The sequence below is a fragment of the Eurytemora carolleeae genome, unplaced genomic scaffold (assembly GCF_000591075.1).
Source record: "Eurytemora carolleeae unplaced genomic scaffold, Eaff_2.0 scaffold276, whole genome shotgun sequence".
In the NCBI taxonomy this organism is placed as follows: Eukaryota; Metazoa; Arthropoda; class Copepoda; order Calanoida; family Temoridae; genus Eurytemora; species Eurytemora carolleeae.
Genome location: NW_019396167.1, coordinates 37,088 through 62,014, shown reverse-complemented (window position 1 = coordinate 62,014; position 24,927 = coordinate 37,088). Strand labels below are relative to the sequence as shown.

At 36.2% G+C, this 24,927-nt stretch overlaps 3 protein-coding genes across 3 annotated transcripts; all 3 read left to right on the top strand.

Annotated features, from left to right (window-relative positions):
• The first annotated feature begins 568 nt into the window (after positions 1–568).
• LOC111697008 (metastasis-associated protein MTA3) lies at positions 569–10,468 on the top strand. Its single transcript, XM_023466860.1, has 13 exons — positions 569–741; positions 969–1,075; positions 2,497–2,744; positions 4,601–4,865; positions 5,292–5,352; positions 5,694–5,893; positions 6,435–6,601; positions 7,062–7,162; positions 7,623–7,737; positions 8,198–8,294; positions 8,595–9,026; positions 9,298–9,741; positions 9,870–10,468. The coding sequence occupies exons 1-12, from the start codon at positions 600–602 to the stop codon at positions 9,364–9,366; spliced, it is 2,004 nt and encodes a 667-aa protein (XP_023322628.1). The 5' UTR covers positions 569–599; the 3' UTR covers positions 9,367–9,741; positions 9,870–10,468.
• LOC111697006 (uncharacterized) lies at positions 10,449–19,571 on the top strand. The gene is made up of 10 exons (XM_023466858.1): positions 10,449–10,528; positions 11,564–11,635; positions 11,843–11,979; positions 12,944–13,158; positions 13,707–13,913; positions 14,265–14,367; positions 14,774–15,366; positions 15,440–15,554; positions 15,856–18,233; positions 19,011–19,571. Exons 2-10 carry the CDS (start codon positions 11,565–11,567, stop codon positions 19,149–19,151), a joined length of 3,960 nt encoding a protein of 1,319 aa, XP_023322626.1. The 5' UTR covers positions 10,449–10,528; position 11,564; the 3' UTR covers positions 19,152–19,571.
• A 52-nt stretch (positions 19,572–19,623) lies between these two features.
• Positions 19,624–24,910, top strand: LOC111697009 (probable lysine-specific demethylase 4A). Its single transcript, XM_023466861.1, has 6 exons — positions 19,624–19,891; positions 20,031–20,175; positions 20,734–20,803; positions 22,730–22,989; positions 23,513–24,071; positions 24,252–24,910. Exons 1-6 carry the CDS (start codon positions 19,647–19,649, stop codon positions 24,626–24,628), a joined length of 1,656 nt encoding a protein of 551 aa, XP_023322629.1. The 5' UTR covers positions 19,624–19,646; the 3' UTR covers positions 24,629–24,910.
• The last annotated feature ends 17 nt before the right edge of the window (positions 24,911–24,927 follow it).

Genomic DNA, 24,927 nt, shown 5'->3' with positions numbered 1-24,927 from the left:
GAAGTCCTCAAATATTTGGTTTGGAGGATCAGAGATCTGAAATAGAAGACGATCAAAATTATAATTTTGTTATTTTGCAAAAAAACACAATTAAGGTATTCAAATTACTGAGTTCGAAAGTAGGTATTACAAAACCCTTCATTTGGGAAAAATCTAGAACGAATTTTGGTCTTAAACAGTTCTAAACTCATTTCGAAATTCATTGTCTAATTTATGATTCTTGATTTCTCCGCGGCATTATTTGGCATAGTCGCGCACTATAAGTCTAGTTTGTCTATAATCGACATCAGCCAGCGTCCGTCGTATAACAAATTTGCATTAAAATGAGGTTTTTAAGTTTACAAATTATAAATCAGTGTCATCAGTGAAAGTTTTTGCCCATTTGAATTAATACTGGAGTAAACTTTCATGTTTTTGTTTAAGAAAAACAAGGTTTTTTCGATATTATATTAGAGCTAAACGAACCCCATTTAGCAATTATTTAATGCTATATAAATGTTAATGTCAAGCAAGAATTCCGTAAAAATTTTATATTTTTCATTTTTTTGTTGTTTTTCAAAGATTTTAGCCGGTTTATCATATTTTTTAGAAAGTTAATAATGTCGTTTAAGGTTGGGGGTGTGCCCCCGAATAGCAATTCTGACAACATGTATCGTGTTGGTGATTACGTTTACTTCGAGAACTCAGCATCAGGCACATACGCCGTTAGACGGATCGAAGAGTTAAACAAAACAGCTAACGGTAAATTTTCATAGATTTACCTTAAAAAGTTTCAAATTTTAATAATTACCAACCCCTCCTTAAAATGTGTTCTGGTAATCTCTTAGAGAACGATTTTTGGACCTCGCCCTCCAGCCCCTTCCCCCTCCTGTCAATTTTGTACATGCGTCTCATATTAAACACATGGATAAATTTGGTCGTGTGGGGGAAACTATTTTTCCACGCACATAATGAACAAATGTTTGTAGGAAATGTGGAGGCCCGACTGATGTGCTTTTACCGCAGATCTGAGGTACCGGCCAGCTTAGTTCATCTAGCAGATAAACATCACTGGGCTGAAGTTGATGTAGAGCCGGTATTTTTACTTTCTTGTCTTTCTAAAGGGTGTCCCAAAAAACAAGGGAATGAAGTGTCCTAGTTAGAGCAACTAAAACTGCTAGTCACTGGCATCCTAAATGAGTCCTACCTTTTTGTTATACCTTCGAAATTGACGGAGTTTAAAAAATTATTTCTTGATTTAGTATTAAACCAATGTAAAATGTTGAATTATTTACAGTGATACAAAGATATGTGGATACATAGCAAGAGTTTTCTACAATGTCGTATTTTGAACCTATTCAAGATGACGTGGAACAATTGGTACATTATATTAATAGCTGTCCTGCATATTTCAGGGCTATTAATTTTCCTTGAAACGAAAATAAAATACCTTGAATTAAAAATAAAAAAGAGTTTCTAGAGAATTATCAAATAAATTATGACTCTCAACGCAGAACTATGAAAAAGCATAACAGCTGTCATAAACTTTTAAATAAATTTCAAGGCGACATTTCATGCGCTCTTGCTATGTATCCTTATATATGAGATCTACGAGGGGAGGAAGGCCAACCACATCAATCTCAAGTCCGAACCACATTCTCCTCAGTTTCTCCTCCGAATCACCTCGAAATCCTCGTCCTTTCAATATTATTTTTTTTAAGTGTCCGATCCTTGAAAATGAATACATTTTTTAAAAGTATGGCGACGTTAGGGCATAAAAAATGAGTAGAATAAAGTTTTCCAAGGATTTTGAGATGTTGGAATCTTCAAATCCACGAGAATGATGTCAAACATTATTTAGGTAAAACTTAAGTCTCATCTACCTTCATAATGGCTAACCTTCTTGATTTAAAATAAATAGCAAAATATTCGGCTTACCTCTGCCTATAATTTTCCCCATGGAACCACCCGGAAAAATTCTAAAGTTTTCACTATAGTTAACAAAAAAGATTAAAGTTCTATAAACTTGGAATTATTTACGGCATTGTACACCTGGAATATTTGAAAATGCGCGTAAAAAAGGTGTACATTTTTAAGGACATTAAACTTGAAATCTTTAATTTAATTGAAACTTTTTACTTTGATTTACAAAAATTTGATATTTCATTTATGCCCTAACGTGGCTTGATTCTTAAAAAATAGTTTTATATGGAAGGATTAGACACTTTAAAAAAATAATATTGAAAGGACGAGGATCTCGAGGTGGTTCGGACGAGAAAATGAGGAGAATGTGGTACGGACTAGAGATTGATGTGGTTGGCCTTCCTCCCCTCGATCTACTGTATGTTCTCATGTGCATTTCTTGCTTATAAGTGCGCAGAATTTGTAACACTTCTCGAGTCTAAATAAAAACTTTCTTAATTTCCATCAGATTAAGGTACCATAGTGAATCTGGTATGCCCCTCTTTACACGGAAGATTACTTAAAATTACGCTAGCAATCACTTTGATTGTCCAGGATAGTGATGATGAGGATGCCGGGCCCCAGGAGGAGAGCGAAAGGGCGAAGCACAAGCAGAGGGAGCTCTTCCTCTCTAGGCAGATAGAAACCCTGCCGGCAACCCTTATTCGGGGGAAGTGCTCCGTGACCCTGTTGTCCGAAGTGGAGGAGGTCTCCAGCTACCTGAACAGGGACGATGCGTTCTTCTATTCCCTCGTCTATGATCCTCATCAGAAAACACTTCTGGCAGACCGAGGTTCCATCAGGTTAGCACAAAATGTTTGCGATAAAAAATTATGTTAGTCGAATTTCTTAAGTTTTAATTTCTTATAAAGTTAAGGTATAATGCCATGTTGATCTCTTGTTAGTTGTATTTGAAATAAATACCGCCACGGATCTCAAATACTCATGGGTCATTCCATGTCAAGTCAGCCACCTGATGGACGGCATGTCACAGATTTCGCTGAAATTTTGCATACAATTTGGGATTGAAAAAAAATGCCGGAACCCGAAGATGAGCGTTCTGAGACCTCCGAGGCCGGAGATATGGCTCCGGAAAGTTTCCAATAATTCGAGATTTCGAGGACGGCCTCTATATTTCAAATGGCTCTAACTTTGTTGTTTTAGAAGATAGCTCCAAAATTTTTTCAGTTTTGAATAGGTAATCACAAGCCCGTTATTTGGCGTTAACAGAAAAAATATCATTAAAATATTATTTACAGGTCATAATTGCATTTCTTTATTTTCAGCCTCCGTTTGAGGATGTGTACCAATTCCGATTGTGTTGATTTTTTTTACATATTTTTATACTGCCATAAGGAAGGGGTTAGAAAAGTTAAATTTATATGTATTTGTTCCTGTTGAGGAGGAGACCTCATAATGTAATGCTAATTTAGATTTCTTAATGCAACTAATAGGTAGAATTTCTGCTTAATTATTGTTATCTCTCCTAAACATTGATAAATATTTAATATTTAATACTTTTATGTGAGTAAGTGATCTAAATTATAATAAGAGACCATCAATAGTATTTATTTCAACTATTGTACACTAAAAATGCATGTATGTATTACTAATTTTTGAATAGATAATAGTCTTAGGTGGGGGTCAAATTAATAATCATACCCCCACTGCTTAAAAAGACTCAGTCACACAGTGTGTTTGCATCTAAGACTAATATCTATTCAAAAATTAGTAATACACACATGCATTTTTAGTGTACAATAGTTGAAATAAATACTATTGATGGTCTCTAATTATAATTTAGATCACTTACTCATATAAAAGTATCAAATATTAAATATTTATCAATGTTTAGGAGAGATAACAATAATTAGCAGAAATACTACCTATTAGTTGCATTAAGAAATCTAAATTAGCATTACATTATGAGGTCTCCTCCTCAACAGGAACAAATACATATAAATTTAACTTTTCTAACCCCTTCCTTATGGCAGTATAAAGATATGTAAAAAAAATCAACACAATCGGAATTGGTACACATCCTCAAACGGAGGCTGAAAATAAAGAAATGCAATTATGACTTGTAAATAATATTTTAATGATATTTTTTCTGTTAACGCCAAATAATGGGCTTGTGATTACCTATTCAAAACTGAAAAAATTTTGGAGCTATCTTCTAAAACAACAAAGTTAGAGCCATTTGAAATATAGAGGCCGTCCTCAAAATCTCGAATTATTGGAAACTTTCCGGAGCCATATCTCCGGCCTCGGAGGTCTCAGAACGCTCATCTTCGGGTTCCGGCATTTTTTTCATATCCCAAATTGTATGCAAAATTTCAGCAAAATCTGTGACATGCCGTCCATAGGTGGTTGACTTGACATGGAATGACCCTCATATTAACCGTGAAAATCCGGATTTTCTCTGTCTCATCAAAAACAAACTTATTTTATGGCGCATGGTTTTTCTTAAATACTTGAAGATGAAAATTCTTAACTAAAACAGGTTGAAATTACAAGATGAAAAATTGATTATTTTAACGGTTTGAAAATACACATAATACCAAAAGGTTTGGTATTTTTTCTTCATTTTAAAAATCTTAAATGTCCCCCTAAGTACGGTAAGTTTAAATTAATGTTTTCATGTTTTTAATCTGCCCAGGATTGGTTCTGAGTTCCAAGCTCCAATTCCTCCCCTCCAGAAATCAGACGAGACAGAATCCCCCGATGTCGAAGTAGAGGAGGAGATGCTCTGGAACCCGTACAACAACATCAAGGAGGACGAGATCAATCAGTTCATCATCATTGCTCGATCTGTTGGAACGTTTGCCCGAGCTCTGGACTGTAGTTCCAGCGTGAAGCAACCGTCTCTGCATATGTCAGCCGCTGCTGCAAGTAGAGATATTACGGTCTTTCACGCTTACCAGGTTAATATTCAGCACAGATTAATGGTGGTGGGGGGGGGGGGGATTTCGAACAATTTGAGAAAAACTGATAATTTTGAAATGTCAAGCTTTTTCCTCTTTTTGAAAATTAAAATCCAAATTGTCCTAAATTAAGAGTTGAACTCTTAAAAATAAGGGAGAAGAAGTGTTTTTTAGAGAAAATAAATACCTCTTTAAATAGTTTTAGGTAGTAATAGTATAGACATTAATATTAACTTTACATAACAAGAAACGGTTTTTGGTTGGTTTTCGCTTTCTTGTTGTACATCCCACTTCTCAATAAGGGAAGCAACATTGAATGTTAGTACTTGAGCTTGGAGAATCTGAGAATTCTTACTGATTTTTATTATATTATCTAAGAATTTTAGTTTTGTAATAAAAATATTTGATCAATAATTAATTTGTTAGGCTCTGCACGCTCATAACTACGATCTAGCCGCAGCACTCTCAAGTCTGGTCCCTACTACTGGTGAATAATTTTTTAAAAAATTTTACAAAATATTTTTTGGTGGAAATTCTCGTTCTGTAGAGGCTTACTATGATGTTCATCCCTTTTGAAAGCTCTAATCCGGTTTTTGTAAGTCAGAAGGATTAAGCCAATTCCTTTCAAATATATCGAACTGGAAAACCAATCAGCAGCCACAAAAAATTCGTTCTCGGCCAATGAGAAATTGCGATAATAAGAGCCAGCTGTTTCACAAGGATTTAACACTTAATCGCTTATATTTAAAAGTATCCGCCGTAGATGCCATACAAACGTTTTCCCCTTTATTTATTAATTATAAAATAATTTCTTTCCATCGGCTTCAGGCCCAGTGCTTTGTCGTGATGAGATGGAGGACTGGAGTAGCGCGGAGGCAAATCTGTTCGAGGAAGCCATCGAGAAGTATGGAAAGGATTTCAACGACATCAAGCGGGATTTCCTGCCCTGGAAGTCTATGAAAAACATTATTGAATACTTCTTCATGTGGAAAACCACTGACAGATACGTTCAGCAGAAGAGGATAAAGGTTTGTCAACTTATTTCTTAAAGGAAATCCAGACAACCTAGAGAATTTTCCGGAAATAAAATTTTAGAAAAATGCTAAAACCGTAAAATAAATCAAAAAGTCTATCCCTAGTTTCTTAATGGGTTTCCGGGGGGCCACAGAATGTAAACGCTAATGATTTCGTGATTGATCACCAAGTATAGAATCTCAATGAGTTTGTTTTATGGTTATTTGGTGTTAGTTATTTTCAAAAGGCATTTTCTCAAGGGGGACTTCCCAAATGACAATTTCCCAATTGTGCAATTTCCCAAGCGTCAACTTCTCAAATGCTGGGTTAGGCCTTCTGAGTCGCCGAAGGCTGCAAAAGGAGGGGTCCGAGAGTTGCTGCTAGGATNCGTTAGTGTTCAAAAACCTTCGGAGAATTGCACATTTGGGAAGTATCCACTTGGTAATATACCCTTGGTAAGTTGCCGCTTGGGGAAAAGCCTTTGAGAAAGTACCAATATTTAATCCTATTTTTGGATTGTTTTTATCTTTAAATATATATTATTTATCTGTTTAGGCTTTAGAGAGTGAGAATAAGTTGAAGCAGGTTTATGTGCCGGCCTACTCCAGGAAGAGTACCAGGGTTACAGGACCCCAGGGGGAGGTTATGGTCCTAGGACGTGACTGTGACGCGTATCCTAACATGACAAAATATTCTTGGAGCCAATACAAGAAATTCGGAAGGTAACTTTAATTTAAGTTAATAAAGGGACTGTAAGCGAAATTTTTAAGTGACCCTTGATGCAAAGAAGTCAATGATTGTTTTCAATTGAGGTTTCTCAACAAACGTGACGTGTGCATTTTTACTACAGGAAAACTTTTGTGAATTATCAGAATTAAACACTTAAAATAGAAATAGCGATATCATATTCCTCATTATTGATCAGATAAAGGTTTCAAGGGTACCGTTGTGAATCGGGTTATGCCATCTCTGCATGAAAAGTCACTTGAAATTGTGCTTACAGTCCTTTCAAGGTGTTTCTGAAAATATGGTTCGAAAATGTGATTGAGGCTTTTTATCGTAAAAGATGATTTTTGTGAGGATAGTAATGAAAGGGAAACCAAGTTATAGAAGATAGAATATGACGGAAGAAGTTTTATTGGCAAATGACTAATATATATAATAATAATGTTGACTGTTCAGATTTGTCCCTGCTGTAACTACAGAGGATTGTTTCATTATTGACCGCAGTCTTAACTCTTCAAAGCTTAGTCAGCATAGACCTGGACTCATCATTGAACCAGGTATTGCGACCTGTTAATGAAAAATACTACCAATTATTTGCAACAAATTTTGGTTTCGGTCAGTTGCTCGCTGGATTAGAAGAAAACCATATCTTACCTAAATGGACTCTAAGCGTAAATTCAAGTAACCCTTCATGCAAAGATAGCAATGCAACGATAACCTTAAAACCACTGTCTGATCAAGTATGAATTAGATATCAATATGTAAAATTTTGAAACGATTATTTTTAATTGCGGTGTCTCTACAAAAGTGCTGATTATTTTAATTTCGGTTTCTCTACAAAAGTTTCAAACTCATTCCTCTTGCAGACACTTCTGAGCCTAAAAAACGACAATATCTTCCACATTCTTGATGAGATACAAGGTTTCAAGGGTACCACTAATGTTAATTGCCATCATTGCTTGGAGAGTCACCTGAAATTACGCTTTATGATTTTACTACTAAATAAATAAATGTTAGGAAGTCCATCGAAGGGAGGAAAGACCCGTGCTGCATTCTTCCTCCGTTCGTCTCCGCTTATGCGCGCTTCTAGGAGAGTGAACGGACACACAGCTAAGCTCAGACACCATGCAAGGTAATAATAGTAACGCTAAAATGTTGTTGGTTATTACACTTTTTCGGGATTGTAAAATTTCACCTAGTTTTTATAATACATGGCTTATTTTGAAATACTTAATTCTTTTTCAACCCGTTTTTTTTAAAGTAAATACTCGAAAAATGTAATGAGAGTCGTGATTTTTTGTGTAATTTTTTACATTCAATATTTTGCAGTAGTGATATCAAATTTAGTTTGTGGTGGGTTTTCATTGATGGGCTATCCTTTAAATATAATCATTGGAAATTCAGGGGACGCAAGTTCCAAACCATGTTATGTTCCAAACCTGACATTGAGTGTCAGATCTTGGCCAAATTACGGTTTTGAACTTTCGTCCCCTGAAACACCTTGTCCATTTTAAACAAGCAGTGCAGTGTGGGGACATACTGGGGGTGTGTTGGCCAAATAAAAATGTCATTAGTTAAAGTATTTTATTTAGGAAACCCCAGGAGCTGGTTGATATAAAGGGACTACGTACAGTGTCTCTTCCTCTGCTGGCTGGTGTAGAAAGGGTCAAACTACTCAACTCATTTAAGGTAAGTCATGTTTTTGAGTGAATTATGTTAATTTTAAAGGATTTGAACAAGAATGATCATTAAAATCTGAGGTTATGGAGTTGTTTGGAATGGGATTGAATGGTTTTGCTGGAATTAGAGAATATTTGGTGTAATAGTGTATGTACAGCTTATCCGATTTCTCAAAAATAATATCTCTCTATTTTATGCACTAACCCAACCGTTGGGTAAGACCTCGTTAATTGGTCAATCAAGTTTCAGCCAAAAAAATTTGGAAACTTTGTTTAGGAAAAAAAATTTAGATTAATGATACCGTTACAGGTGAGAACTCGAGCTCCGATGTCTGAGATCTGCACTAGGTTGGGACAAACAGATCACAGTGAGCAGGATTGGTTGGTTCTCAGCAAAGTTAAACCTCCTCCTCCTCACAAGGAATTCTTCCCACGTCCTCCGAAGCGCACTGACGGTAGCTACGTGTACGACCGTATACCAAGCTTGGCTCCTGAACCCGTTCCTGCCAGCAGGCATCAGATGCTCTACAAGAAGAGACCGTATGAGGAGAAACCTGTAGACACACCATCGTCTAAACCGGTTAGAACCGGAACCCAGACCAGAACCTACAGCGTAAATCAGGTTGCTCCTAAGGGTAAGTTTGCTACGATGGCCCGAGTATCCGGGGGGCAGAAAACCGTTATCAGTTGGCAGGATGCACCCGATGATCTCTTCTACAGAGCTTCAAAGGAAATAAAGAAGGTAGGAATAAGCAAAATAAAGTATTTTCAGTACTTCTCAAGATATCAATGATTTGATTTGACTACGCTTCCGATGCGCTAATTTTGGCAATTTTGCAATATTGTTCTGCTTTAGAATGTTGCTTCACCTACACCTTTGTAAATGTAAAACCCTTCCCTTGGGCTGGGCAGCAAGTAAATTCGCAAAACTTTAAGTCCTTTAAGTTTATTGGATACAAACAAACCAATTATATCAATTTATATACGTAAATAAAAATTTCTACTTGTTTCAGGTCCGCAAGCAGCTCTCTGTACCAAAGCTAAGGAAAGCTGCAAGGAAACCGTTCAGAAAAATATTATGAAAACCTGATCCTCTATGAGTATCTGTATAATGAACCGTGAACCACTGAACCTGGAAGAATCGTATAAATAACCACATACTTTCCATCGCACAAATTGATTTTAAGAAGTCTATTGTTTAAGGAATTCTTGACGAGCAGTATTATCTTGTTTTAGTTCTAATGAACTTTCTCAATATTTTTAGCTTTTGATTTATGATCTTAAATCCCACTTAAAGTTAAACTATTAACCATAATTTTATAATAAGATATAATTAGTAAGGCACCATCAACAATTTTAGTAAAACTGATATAGTGTTTTTTTATAGAATCAAGGTAAAGAAATCATTTTCTATTTTATTTTAGTTAAAGTTTGACAGAGCTGGGAACTTTTGAATGGTCGATATAGGGATTAATGCTTGATCCACTCTTTTTTTTAATCTCAAGATTAAATAATGCTTGTTCTCCTCTTGTTTTAATCTCCAGATTAATTAAACTATCGGGATTAATAATATCCCATTCTAAAGTTTTCAGCTCAGCAAGCATTTTTAACAATTTTCAAGGGGATTGTTCAGTGTTAACCTGTTTGAAAAATTTATAAAATGTTCCATAGTTTGGGATAATTACGGCCCTTGAGGATATCTTAGTAACTGTCGTAGTTCTGTCCTTTTTTTAAAATTTGATTATTGTGTTTCCATAATTTTAATCAGCTTAACAATTTCAAGTGATCCTCCGCCTGTCTGATTCACTATGGTACCCTTTATACCTCTATCCGAGTTTAAATCAGGAAAATATTATCATTTTTAGATCTTAAAACGTGTTGAGTTCTGACTTAAGTCATGTTTTAGAATACATTTCTAGAGATAAATAAAGGATATCTCATTCATCCTTGATAAAGTTTTAAAAGGTAATACTATTGTGCATCGGGATTTTCAGTTTAAAAATATTGGGTTACTTTAAATGACGTCCACACTCCACAGTCCCTTTTAAGAACTTTTTGTTTCTTGTTTCCGATGTACCGTCGAATACTTGTACCTTGTACCGTTCAATTAGTTGTAAAAGTTATTGCTGTACGTAATTATATTTCTTGCCAGTACTGTACATTACTTTAATCTATATTTCAGAAGTTCCAATGGTCATCATTATATTAAATCATATTTAATCTATCTCAGTTTAAAGTAGACAGGTATTACTTTATACTAGCTAATGTATTGTTTTCAGCTTGTTTTTGGTTTTCAAAAAAAATTAGTTGTAATGTTTTATCATTCTGAGATGAAATTGATCATGGTTTTCTTAGCCCTAACTCTTTGCAACCTGTTAGTGTAAGCCTTTGATATTTCAAGCTGTTTAATCCAGCAGTATTCATAGTTTAACCCTATTCCCGCTGGGGGGGGGGGTCAATTTGCCCCCCCCCCCTGTAGTTTTTTTTTTACATAACTCAAAAAGTATTGGTCTGAGGCTGTTGAAATTTTCTGACTTTTCTTACATACCCATAGACCTCCCTTTAGGCCTAAAACAGGGCTTTAATACTAACTGCCTGAGTCCTCAGGCACACTGCCTGAATGACTGCTTTTTCCTGTTACAAACTAAATCTTTGTTTTGACCCACTTTCACTTGTCAGATTTTGATAAAATTTAGCTTTTTGGAAAGCCTTTGACAAAAGGAAACAAATTGCACATGTTTTGCGAAAAAAAAATTGCAAATTTTTTTCAAACAACCTGTCAGAGGAAATTTGCACATTTTTAGTTTTTCTTGATTAAAAATCATGTTATTTAAAATTTTGCAAAAATTTTTGCATATTTGAAATGGCATGGTCAAGGGCTTTTCAAAAATGTATAATTTTTCATTTTTTTGACAAATTTTTTTTGCAAACATTTTTACTATAAAACTGGATTTTGCGATAAAAAATTCAATTTTTGCAAATTTGCAAATTTTTTTGCAGATTCTAAAAGTAGAGCACAAGAGCTTTCTAATGATGTATCATTTGTCATATTTGGACATCAAACATGGGATTTAGAGGGGGGGGGTCAAATTGACCCCCCCCCCCCAGCGTATCCTGGTTTTCAAGTACCCCAGCAGAGATAGGGTTAAAATATCAAATGTCTACGACATGGTTTGTAAAGAACTAAGAAGAATAAATAAATAAAATAAGGATTAAAAATCTGAGTTCACACATATATTAAAAAAGTTTAGAAAAATGCATAATGACATTAATGTTTAGGATGGCGGACGTAGACTGCATTACATTGGAGGACTCTGATGATGAACCAAAAATGCAACAAATTATTGTCAGGTTGGATTCAAACTATTTTCATGTTTCTAACATTTTTTCCGGATTTTGTTCCTATCCTGATGATATAATAATTATGTTTTGTTCAGCTTATCACGGTCATGGTTAACCTTAGCTAGGGTGGATGTAAATATAACCGTCATTGCAGTTTTTAAATATCGTCTTCGTTGTTGTCTCACAAATATTGCAACATGTTCAATGTTTGTTTAGGAAGGAAGATATGATACGTTGCAACATGTGCTTGGATCCAGGTCTACTGCCTGTTGAAGAGGATAGGCCTAGGCATAGACTCTCTGTTCATGCAAACAAATTATTCTTCTGTGATATATGTGAACCTCATGAGAAAGGTAATTACGTATAGAAAAGTCGGGGTCTGTCCTAGTGAACGATTTTTGGACCCCCCCCCACCAGGCCCCCGCCCACCCTCCTATCAATTTTGTACATGACCGTTCATTTTTCAGCAAATTTATTATTATTTTTTTTTTTGTTATTTAGGGTTTTGTTAGGTTAAGACACTTTCTGGGCCGAGCGCTGCGGCTAGGATGGGCTAGGGGGCCGAGCGCTGCGGCCACGGGTTAGGTTAGTTAAGACACTTTCTGGGCCGAGCGCTGCGGCTAGGATGGGCTAGGGGGCCGAGCGCTGCGGCCACGGGTTAGGTTAGTTAAGACACTTTCTGGGCCGAGCGCTACGGCCACGGGTTAGGTTAGGTTAAGACACTTTCTGGGCCGAGCGCTGCGGCTAGGATGGGCTAGGGGGCCGAGCGCTGCGGCCACGATGGGTTAGGGGGCCGAGCGCTGCGGCCACGGGTTAGGTTAAGTTAAGAAACTTCCTGTCACACCCATGTACAAAATTGATAGGAGGGGGGGGGGGCCTGGGGGACTTATGGCCGCAGCGCCCGACCCCCTAGCATTTCACCCGCGGCGCTCAACCCAGAAATTGTCTTAACCTAACCTAACCCTAAATAATATTAGATAAATACTTATTTTTCTTACATACCCATGTACAAAATTGATAGGAGGGGGGGGGGGCCTGGGGGGGGGGTCCAAAAATCGTTCTCCAGGAATATACCAAAAGTCGTGACAATTTTCGCTCCTTACCCAGGATGTTCTTTTATCTTTTTCTTTATCATCAAGTTAAAGTTCTGTGTATATTTTAAGCAGAATATTTGGAATTATATCTTAAGGACTGGTTACTACTTATTGAAAAATAAATTTCAAATCATGCGACTTAAACAGTTAAATTTTCGAATTTCAGTTGATTGCTATGATTTGACTAAACTCTATCTCATTCAATAATTCTCGACTTGTTCAGGTGCAAAAGGGTTCGAGGATTTCAAGGATGTTGTGAAGCATGTTTGCCACGAGAACGGGATCCTACCTGGAGACAAGAAGAACTTGCATGAGATGATCAGGATCCCGGGACAAAAGGACTTCCTCAAATTGTTCAAGTGTCTCTTCTGTCCGGGGGACGGAGTAAAGTTTGTCGGGATGAAGGAGGAATGTTTTCTGGAACATATTAGGAACCAGGTTGGTTTCTTTCAGTTAGATAAAAACCAAATGCGAGTGTGTGTTCAGCTTTTTTAAATATGTGCTTAATTTCAAGAGACCATTTACATAGTTGCTAGTTCGATTCACAACAGTACCCTAAAGAATAAGAACTAGAAGATAAATCAAAAAAGACCCTTGAAATGGAGTTTTGATGTATGCTTGAACTTACGTCTACAGTCCCTTTAAATCCACGTTAGTTTATAGTATACGGTATGTCTTATCTTTGCTTGCAATTTGAAATGCATGAACAATCATGTCAGGTTAAACAAACATTTAATAGTATATGTACTTTTACACATTAAAGAGATTTATGGAGAGAACAATTCACCAGGGGTATAATATACTTCCCCCCCCCCCCCCGGATAGCCCGAATTCGATTTAATTTAACACGTTTTTACTATTTTTAATACTTTAACCAAAAAACAATCGTTTATCATTCATAACAAAGTAGGGGTTGGGAGGGAATTGTATACCCCTGCAATTGATTTATATTTATTTTTAAAACTTGTCATTTCCTTTTCGTTTAGCACGGAGACAAGGCGCCTAGACGGAAACCGGAGAAATTGATTCGTGAGTGCCGGATCTGTTCCGTGGTCTGCAGTACGGATACGGAGCTGTCGGAGCACGTGACCACGCACATTAACCTTAGGGGTACTCATCCCTTTGCTGGGTTCGGACCCAGGGTTCATGATGATGGAGATAGTTTGAGTGAAGGAGAGTTAGTTAATTCTCAGGTTTGAAATATTATAATAGATAAATAGTTGGATAGATCCATAATAATAATTTAAATAATTAGAGAAATAATTAGATATTTAGTCTGTTACAAAGACGAATAGCTATGAATGCGAGATTAGATAAAAATTTGTTAGAATAAAGTTTGACAAGCTAAGATAATATGTAATGAGGGCATGAAAGGACGAGCTAAGATAATATGTATTTAGGACATGAAAGGTCGAGCTAAGATAATATGTAATGAGGGCATGAAAGGACGAGCTAAGATAATATGTATTTAGGACATAAAAGGACGAGCTAAGATAATATGTATTTAGGACATGAAAGGACGAGCTAAGATGATATGTATTTAGGACATGAAAACTCGAGAGTGGGAGAACAGAACAAATGAATTTATGGAATTACTGAAAAAACGAAAGAAGAGAGAACCCCCATCTTCCGAATCAGAACAGTCCGGTAGGAAACTGATGTTTGTTTCTTATCTCCTTGTTCTGAGGTTGAAACTTAGCATGGTTGATCTTTTCAGAAAGCAGTAATCCGTTTTCCATACATTTTGTAGTCCTGTCAGTTTAAGCTTATTCCTTTTTTCTTGTGTTTTTTTTTTAATTTATTTTTTTATCGATTTTGATGGCTATTACTTCGATAGAACATACCCAGGCGGAAATATATTTTTAAAGATTGTGGAAATAACATTTATTTAAAGTATTTACTTCGTTGTGGTTTGGATCAAAATCAAGCTCAAATTTTAAATTAAATTAAATTTTAACTAATCTCTGCTCTCATACCAGTGAATTATGTACTTCTAAATAACGAATTAAATATTGAAAATTGTAATATCAACTAAATAGAACTTTTCATATAGATAGTTCAATGGATCATGCGATGGAGCTGAAGCGGAAAAGAAAACATAGGAAATCCTCCCCGTTAGGTTCTCCGGTTAGGGGTAAATCTCAAGATAAGAAACGAAAGTATTCTCCTCCTAGATATCCATCTAAACATAGAACTCCTCCGCGGATCGCAGAATCAGGGAGGAAAAGCTTATCTAAAGATTTTGCCCGCTCTTTAGAAAAGGAACAGCGTGAAAGCTTTTATTCACCTCCACAAAATAAAAAATGGATCTGTCCCTTCTGCCCTACTGGAGTTAGGGACTTGGAAATCCATTTAGAGGATTTTCATCAAGCGCAGTGCTTCAAGTGCAAAAAATGTCCTGGCAAACTGTTCGTGTCCGTAGACAGAGCTATTGATCACTGTAAGTATGAACACGGAGATAAGAACCCTTTGGATTCAGGAAGGATTGTATTCCCGGAGCATCTAGAGAAGATCCTCTGCGTGTTCTGTGACCCCCCGGAAATATTTGTTGGGAAGAGTATTGATGGTTTACAAATAGATCTTTTCCATCATCTTGAGCTCCATGAGAAAATTCACAATGGGAGAGAGAGCATAATACAAGCAAAGGTATTATTGCTCTAAAAATCATTTTTGAATTTCCTAGAAATTATTTTTGAATTTTCAAAAATTTATCGTTAAGGTTTTATACTGTTGCCGAGTGTGCCCTGGTGAACGGTTTTCCGAGAATGATTTATTAAATCATGTTTATAAACATAATCTAGTTTATGATGCAGGACCAAAAGAGAAACTATCTGGTAAGTAAATTCATACAGATATTCAACAAAAAGAAACCTAACAAACATGTTTAACTTTTGGTAAAAAAAATTTTCAAAATAGGGGGAGGGTAAAAATGATATTTACGAAATTATACACCTCTTTTTAATGTGTTTAAGTTTGGTTGGTTGGATTGGGTTGAGTTCTGTGTTGTGTAGGTTGGGTTCTTTAAACTAAGCTGGGATGGACTGAAAAGAGTTTAAGAGTTGTATTGGGTTGGTCTGGATTATGGTTGAGAAGAGTTAAATCGGGTTGAATTTTTTTTTATGAAGTCATATTTAGGATCAATAGATTGGAGAGCTCTGAGTAGAGAACGGAGAGGTTATAGTAAAGAACGAAGAGGTCCAAGTAACGGCAGAAGAGAATTAAGTAAAGCACGAAGAGTTCCGAGTAAAGAACGAAGAGTTGTATCCCGAGAAGAAATATATAAAGGAGGATCTAAAGAACCTGTTAAGACAAGGAGTTCATCAAGGAGAGGTTTTCTTCCTGAGACTAATGTTCTACATAGATCACAGACTGTATCCAGACATGGACCCAGAGAAGCACGTTCACCTGTTCCTGCTCGACGTAGATCACGGGATATGAGTGAATACAGATCTCCTAAGAATGATCGAAAGAGATCGTATGACTCCAGTAGAGATAAAGCTCAAGTTCCAAAGCAAAAGCGACGCAGTGGAAGTTATGCTCACCGGTTTAGTCCTAGTCCTGAGAGAACAAATAAAGATTTTCATCGAAATATATCTTCAAATAGAGCTCTCAGTGAGAATTATCAAGCTCCCCTGGACGGTCGTCCGGATGAAATTTATTTTAAATGCAAGATATGCTTCATGACTTTTACAGATATAAAACCTTTCCCTGCAATGGATCATGTTCAGACTAAACATAAAAGCTCTCTCCCACGTAACTTTGAAGAGAAAGATCTCATGAAATTGATTGTTAATCCAAATTTGCTGATGAGCATGGCCTGTAAAATCTGTTCTAAAGAGTATTTGTCGAATGTGCAAACCTTAAAAGCTCCACTACGTGAGCACAGAGAAGTGCACAAGGACGTGAGTATATCTGTTAACGACATGGTCCAGCTGGAGTGTAGGCTGTGCGACAAGGTACTAACCAGTCTCAGCCGAGTTGATTCTATGACAGAGCACACCCAAACTCATATTGGACATAGAAAAATGGTAACAGGAAGAGAAGATAACAATAAATCTAAACACAGGGATACGCATAGAGATGAAGTAAAAGTGGAAGAGAAGCAGTATAATCCTATACTGAATATTAACCGTCATCTTGCAACGGGTAGGATGGAAAACAGAGAAAATGAAGAGAAGTCTCGGATACGGATTAAGGATAGACTTGGAACAAGACCTGATAGGAAGGAAGATGACAGTATGTCAAGATCATGGGGCAATATTGGAGATAGGTTTGGTGGAAGAGGCAGGTTTGATGGGAATGACCGATTCCAGAAGTTTCAAAGCAACTGGATTTGTTCTTCTTGTCGTTTTGACAACTTTGGACGGAACACCCGATGTAAAAAGTGTAATAAGCCGCCGTCAGCCTCAGGTTCTAATTCTGGTTTTACCAGCGCTGACACTAGCCAAAACAAGAGAACCCCTAGACCCGTTATAGTAGATCCTGCTGATGAAATCAGGCTTCAGATTGAGATGATGCAAAAGGAAGCGGCGGAGAAGTTTGAGACAGTTCGCTATATCATTTCATATCTGCTAGATTGCGTCCAAGACTATTCAAGAACCATGGAGGAGAAGGAGAAGAAAGGGAAGGAGGTTGAATCTTTCCTAAGAAATATTAGGTTAGACATGGAGCCCCCGGCCTCCATGGAGCTTGAAAAGCCCGAAAATGTATCCGGAGTTTCTGAGGATTTAGCTCTAAGTAGTCCTGAGTATGTTCCAGAAAGTTCTGACGAGGAAGAAGATATCCAGGGGCAGACGTCGAATCTTGTAGGAGACCAGAATGATCTTCAGGAACCAGAGCAAACTACTAAACTAGAGGATAATACAGAACCAGAGCATAATACATCACCAGAGCTGAGCACTGAACTAGATCACAGTAATGAACTAGTTCATAGTACTGAACTAGAGAAAAACACGGAACAAGTTCAAAGTACGGAGTTAGAGAAAAGTACGGAACTAGAGCATGAAACCGAAAAGCTTGTTCAGAAAGACACCTATCTCAATTTAAAGGACTTAAGTCAGACTTCAATGGAATCAAGTGAGCAACAGGAGTCTAGTCCAACTAAAAAGGAACCCAGTCCATCTGATCAGGAAACTAGTCAATTAGAGCAGGAACCTAGTTCATCTGAGCAGAAACTCAGGCAATTCGAGCAGGAACCTAGTCCACATAAACAGGAACATGGTATTGGTCCATCTGAACAGGAACCTAATCAATATGAGCAGGAACATATTCCATCTAATCATGAACCCAGTCCACACGAGCAGGAACATAGTCCTAGTTCATCAGACCCTTCGTTGGAACCTACTCATCCTCTTCAGGAGCATACTCTTACTCTTCCTGATCCCTTTCCAAGTGTGCATGAACCTACTGAGGTTAAAGATGATGATATAAAAATCAATGAATATATTGATGAGAACCCTGAGTCTCCTATAAAGGTTGAATCTGTGAAACATCTCAAAGAATTGATGGAGCAGGTTTGAAAGTATATGTTTTTAATGTTAAAATTGTAATTTTTTGTTTTTGTTCTAAATTCATCAATTTTAATGTATCTATGGCCTTATGTTTTGTTTTTTAATGGCTCATCTTTAGTACTAAACTTATACATATGTGAGCTTAACATAATTTTTATTTTGTATTTCTTTCATAACGTTAAAAACTAATTTTTAAGAATGATTGATCAATCTTAGGGTATTAGTATTTGGTATTAAAAAGTTGAACAATTATCTAGCTAAGTTATTAGCTTTCGCACCTGAAGTCCATTATTTACTTTACACTAGAACGGCTAGCTTCTCAACTTCAAGTGTCAGAAATGAAGAGAACCTTTTGATCATCTGACACAAATTTTGAGAAAACATTTATTCTTTAAAATTGTGTAATGAAAACAAAATTGAAATAAAAAATTAAAATTGCCTGCAAAAGGTCTTAAAATTACGAAAAAACATTAATCCAATTATGGCTTTTCAGGCATTTCAAACCCCAAAAATATTAAATTCACATGAATTGATATTAGAAATTGAACATGTTTTCATTCTCATCATTATTTGTTCACTATTCAGTATTTTTTGTTTGTTTTTGATCAAACAAGCACACAAATTCATTACTTTATTTCAATTAATTCAATTGATTTAATTAATTTAATACTGGAGTTTCCGCACTGAGAGAATAAATCCAGAATTTGATTTACCGTATTTACCGTCGCAATTGGCGCGAATTGATTAATGTTCACCTGTACGTACAATTTTACTGTATAGGACAAAACTGGAGAGAAGAGATATTTTATTCCCCCCGAGTTATCCAAGACCCAGGAGTATCTTGAGTTCCTGCAGGACCGCAAGGATACCTGGGAGGAACATGATGCTATACAGAATACCGAGGATTCAAAACCGGAGTAGGGTTGACCCCCTTTATGTATTCCCGGACTTTAGGTCAACAATATGATCTTATTGTCATATCATATTGTTTTTTCCTATCCTGTCTTCCATGACTGGTTCTGATCTAAAAGATGTTGTTAATGATTTCACACTGATTACTGACTTAATTATCAAAATTCATCTAGTGTACGTTTTAAATAAAGAATATTTTTTTAAGAAACAAATGAAATTTTAAGTGGATTACTATTTAACAAGTAAATATGATAATATGCATGGACTATTTTAAAATATCTGGCAAAAATTTGACAACCATGAAATTTCTTCGTGATTTGTATTGGAAAAATTAAAAATGTGATCACAACCATAGTTTATTGATATATCCCTGTTATTTCTCTTGGAAAGAATTTGAAATGAATCTTGTTATTTTTATACTTTCAGAAACCAGGACCCTTCGGTTCAATCCTGGCTCCGATCAATAAACCAGAATGGCCGGAGGTTCAAACCTTCGAGCCCAATATGGCGGAGTTCTCCAACCTGATGAACCTGCTCCTATACATGGAGAAGCAAGGAGCTCACAAGGCGGGAATAGCCAAGATCTGTCCTCCCAAGGAATGGGTTGCTAGGGCTCGAGGTTATCAACCCTATGATATTGATTTAGAAATACCTGCTCCGATCCTACAAACCATTGCCCCGACCCATAATCCAGGAGCATTTCAAGCAAATCATTCAAATCTTCCTAAACTAAAAGTAGAAGATTTTAGGTAAACTTGAATTAGTTGTTACTATTAAATCTATTTTTTTCCTTTTATTCTGTAAATCTGCGCATTGCTTAGGCTTTTCTTAATTTTTACGGAATGATGGTTATTTTTTTGCTGAAATATCTATCTATCTTTATTCCAGGAAACTAGCGACTAAACCCTGCTACGTGACTCCGGCGCATGAGACCTATGATGACCTGGAGACTATGTACTGGGATGAACTTGTCAATGATAAATCTGATCCTCCGATATATGGAGCTGATGTCTGCCAATCCATCACAGATCCGGTAACTATACTTTTTTTATCTCATGTTGACCAACATTCCGACCCATGATTCCCCAACAGAGGGACGAAGTGTTCGTAAAAAAAAACTTACATTTTCCTCTAATAAAAATGTGTGTACGTACAACTACTACTTCGGGAAATTAAAAATTATTCTTAATCACAGGTTCTCTCGACAAATTTTGCCTACTAAACATCCCTCACTACGCTCTGACACTAATACTCATGAGAATTACGTGACAACTTTCATATCGTATATTTCTTGTCGCTACATTTTTTCATTGCCACTGGTATTCCAATTGAAAAGAATTACAATGAAAATTATTATTTTCGGGATTTCACAAAAATGGCTTGCCATTATTGCACCTTAAAGATTGGAAGACATTAAAAAATTTGTTTAGATTTCAATTAAATAAAATAAATTTAAAATTAATATATTCAATAATTTGTAATACAAAAGTACTATGGGGATTCAAAGCAATCAAGTTGTCTCTGAAATCCTTTGTTTTTTGGGACACCCTGTATTTTCTGCGGATTGGTTTCATGTCTTGATATTTTCTAGGACCAGAAGATCTGGAATATAAACCGTCTTGATTCAATACTTACAGAGGAAATGGAGGAACAAATTCCAGGCAAGAACATTTCTATTATATTTGATTTATTGTCTTTATTCAATGATATTTGATTATGATAGATTGCAACAGTTGAAATTTATGATACATTTGCATAATATGCATAGAGAATGGATTAGTATAGAGAGGAATTAACTTATAAAACCGCCATTTTGTTGTACTGTTTCCATACTGCATGTGTACTTTACACATTTTTGCTATAAAACCTTTTGAGCCCTGGGACATCTGTTTATAGAAAAAAGTTTTCTTAATTTTCCGTAAATCAATTCTCTGACAACCTGTCATGTATTCCTGAGTTCATTTCAGCATAAGCCTCGTTAAAAATTTATTTGATGTTTTTTTACTAGCTGAAAGGCCCGGCGTTGCCCGTGGAAAAAAAAAGATTTCGAATTTTATTCAGTTGTTTATCATTTAAGGGTTGGTGAGATTTTAGATAAAGGAAATGCTTTGGTAAAATATGAAAGTAAATACGCAAAGGGTCAAGAAAATTGTCAACTACTTTTTATTGGGGAAAAAGACCCCTTTGAAGATGGGGGCAAGATCATTTTTTACGCACCATACCTGACTTTAACCTTTGCCCATAATTCCCGAGGGGGGGGGGGGCAAGAGGACTACTGCCACCCCCTCTGTATACGCGCCTGGGTATTCCTAAAGATTCAGTTTTAGCGTCAAGTTTTTAGCCTGAAGCGTTTTTCTTGAGCTTTTATTGGAATTTTTCTTTTTGATGCCATTTTCCTTGTAATAAAGATAACTCATGGCTATTCGTGGTGAAAGCAAAAATTTTAATATTTCATCTATTAATGGTTTCTAGTCTTTAACTCTAATCTCAACATAATATTATTTTTCTAAGATTCTTCTAGTTAAAAAGGCATTTTTTGTCTTTATGCAAAGCTTTAGAATAGATCGCAAGGGAAATAAAAAAATATCTATCTTAATTGCCTGATTTGACAAAAGGCAGCATATTGCATAAATCATGAAAAAAAGTTTTGCATTTTTTGCGGATGTTTTGCTGTAAGATTGGATTTTAAAGAAAATAATATTTTAATATTTTCAAATCTTCTATTTTTTTCTTCACTGGTTCAACCTTGCTCGATATCTGAGTAACAATGAGGGAGATATCATCATTTTAATAATAAAATAGAAAACTATGCATGAATCTGAATATCTTCTTACTAAAGCTGATATTTTATAAACAACCATGGGGTTTTAAGTTGTGCAACCCCAAATGCCCCCTTATCGTTTTGTCTAATTATTTAAAATAGGAAAATAATTTGAAACGAGATATTAATAGCAGTATACAAATGAGTTTAAAGCAAAAAAGATTCAATTCTGCAGTCAGCACGTATTCACTTTACAAACGACGATTTTAACGTTTTAATGTTTAATACAAAAGTAATTTAGATTCATCTATAGCTAATACACACGTTGAAAGTTATTAAACAACTTTACAAAACAAAGAAATTATAACGGATATGTCCAGGGATTTTACTATATTAGTGTGATGTACTGTGTATAATTTGTGAACATGTACATGAATTGTACACTTTGAACTCCTTTTCATGCTCAAAGGGACTGACAAAGTTCATACAGAGGGATTGTTTAAATTCCTTTCTATTTTTATCTCTGTTCTGTGATTATATTAGTAAACAGTTGCAAATTTTGTTTAAAATTTGTTTAAAAAAAGGTGATAGAATATTTTTTAGATGCAATTTATTGATAAAAGGTGTAAGCAGTTGAAATTTTTGACCTAAACAACGTTTTTGAACATTTACCCAATGATAATTGATAATGATTGGTTGCAACAGTTGCAATTTTTCGTTTAAAAGAAGGTTTTGAAACATTGTTTTATGATAATTTGTATAAACAGTTGCAATGTTTGTCTAAAAAATGTTAAAATATTTTTTATATGCAATTTATTGATGATAGGTGTCAACATGCCGTATCTGTACTTTGGGATGTGGCGCGCCACCTTTAGTTGGCATGTTGAAGATATGGATCTATACGGAGTTAACTTCCTTCACTACGGTGCTCCTAAAACCTGGTATTGTGTCCCCCCTCAGTATGCGTATAAACTCGAAACTGCTGCAACAGAACTGTTTCCCGGGATGGCTAAGGCGTGTCCTAATCTCCTCCGACATAAAGCTGTAATGCTGGCTCCCGAACTATTGGAAGAATACGGCGTCAGGGTAAGGAAATTTTATGATCAGATTCAATGAAAGTAAATGTTGAAATCAGAATTTTAATTTGGGTTCAATTGCACTTATCGTGAAAACGTACAATTTAGTGCGTCCAAAAAGTGTGTCTGCTTTAGTCTCCATCACTTTTGTCAGCTGATGGAGCCCCTGTTTCTAGTATTAAATCCTAAATTCATGTGAACCTCCACGCAAAGATGCCAATGCCCAATTCGCAACTGTACCCTTGAAACCTTTATCTAATTAAGAATGTGGAAGATCACGTCGTTTTTCTGACTGAAAAAAGTGTTTATTTCTGTGAGTTTATCCGTTGCGTAAATGCGCAAGTTTCTAGGAGAGAACCCAAAAATTAAAATAAACAGTTAAATCAAACAAAACATTAATATCTAGTTGATCAGATAAAGCTTTTGAGTATTAAGGGTACCGTTGTGAATTGGAAATTGCAATCTTTGCATTTAGGATCACATGAAATTACGCTTACAGGTCTTAAAGGCTTTGTCTAAATATTTGTTTCTAGGTGCACAAGGTTGTACAGGAGGAGGGGGATATGATCATAGTGTTCCCTCACGCCTACCACAGCGGGTTCAACCACGGTTTCAACATGGCTGAATCCACAAACTTCGCTCTTCCCAGATGGATCGAATACGCTAAACGGTTTCGAGGCTGTCTATGTGGGGACAAAGATAACGAGGTTGCTTTCAAACTAGATCCCTTCATTAAGAAATACCAACCTGACAGATACATGTCCTGGAGTAACGGAGAGGATTTTGATCTGCATCCTGAAGATCCAGAATTCCTGAGAAAAGCGTACCATGATGCAAAGCTAAGACTAAGTCCTGGAGACTTGAATAAATTTAAAGCTCACGTGAAAGCTCGGAGAGAAATACCAGACTGGTTTCTCAAATCCTCCCCACCAGAGAGTTACAAAGATAAAATAGATCTCTTCAGATATTATGATCTCTCTGCGTTTGTGGAGGATTGGACGGAGAAGAAAACATGGAGTCCGAGGCACCGAGCTGCTCTGAGAAACCTCCTGGAGAATCCGGAGTCCTGTAAAGTCAAAGTCAAACCTTTAGGTAACAAAGTTTTTTTTTGTTCAAACAGCAGAAACAAAATAAGAGCTATAGTTTTATTCGAAATCCCCCATCTTTTATGATTCGGGGGGTGATTTAAGAGAAATTATAGAAAATTCATTTAACTTGACTGTTTATTAAGATTTTAACAACTTTTTCAAATAATAACTGTATTTTTTTCAGCTAAGATTCAAGTATTTAGCTACATGAGAAAGCTGAAGAGACAGATAAAGTACGAAACCAAAATTAAAGCCGAACAAGCAAGTTTAGCCCCGCAGCAGTCTGTCTTCGTGAGCAACGGATTCCGCGGGGCTAACATATCTGATATGTTATCCAAGAAAGCGCAAACAATATGCGAAAAGAACCATAGATTCGCTGCCTGTAAGAAGTGTACAGGGTGTCGAACACCCAACTGTGGAGTATGTACAAGCTGCTCCGATATGCCTGCCTTTGGCGGCCCTGGGACGTCTAAGCAGAAGTGTATGAAGAGGGTTTGTATAAATCCTCGGATGCATTCCTGTGACAAGTGTCAGTGGAATACTGCAGCACTCAGTATCTAGGATTTATCATCTGATGCAGTCCTGTGACAAGTGTCAGTGGAATACTGCAGCACTCTGTATCTAGTATTTATCATCTGATGCAGTCCTGTGGCAAGTATCAGTGGAATACTGCAGCACTCTTTATCTAGTATTTATCATCTGATCATCTAGTAAGAAATCACTAACAACACTAGCAGTAATTATTCAAGTTAAATTCAGTAATCTCAATGATTTGTTATCAAGCCTTGTATTTATGTTTGGTGTTTAGAACTGTTTTGTTATGTCAAGTCGTTAGTTATAAAACCAACTATAAAATCTAT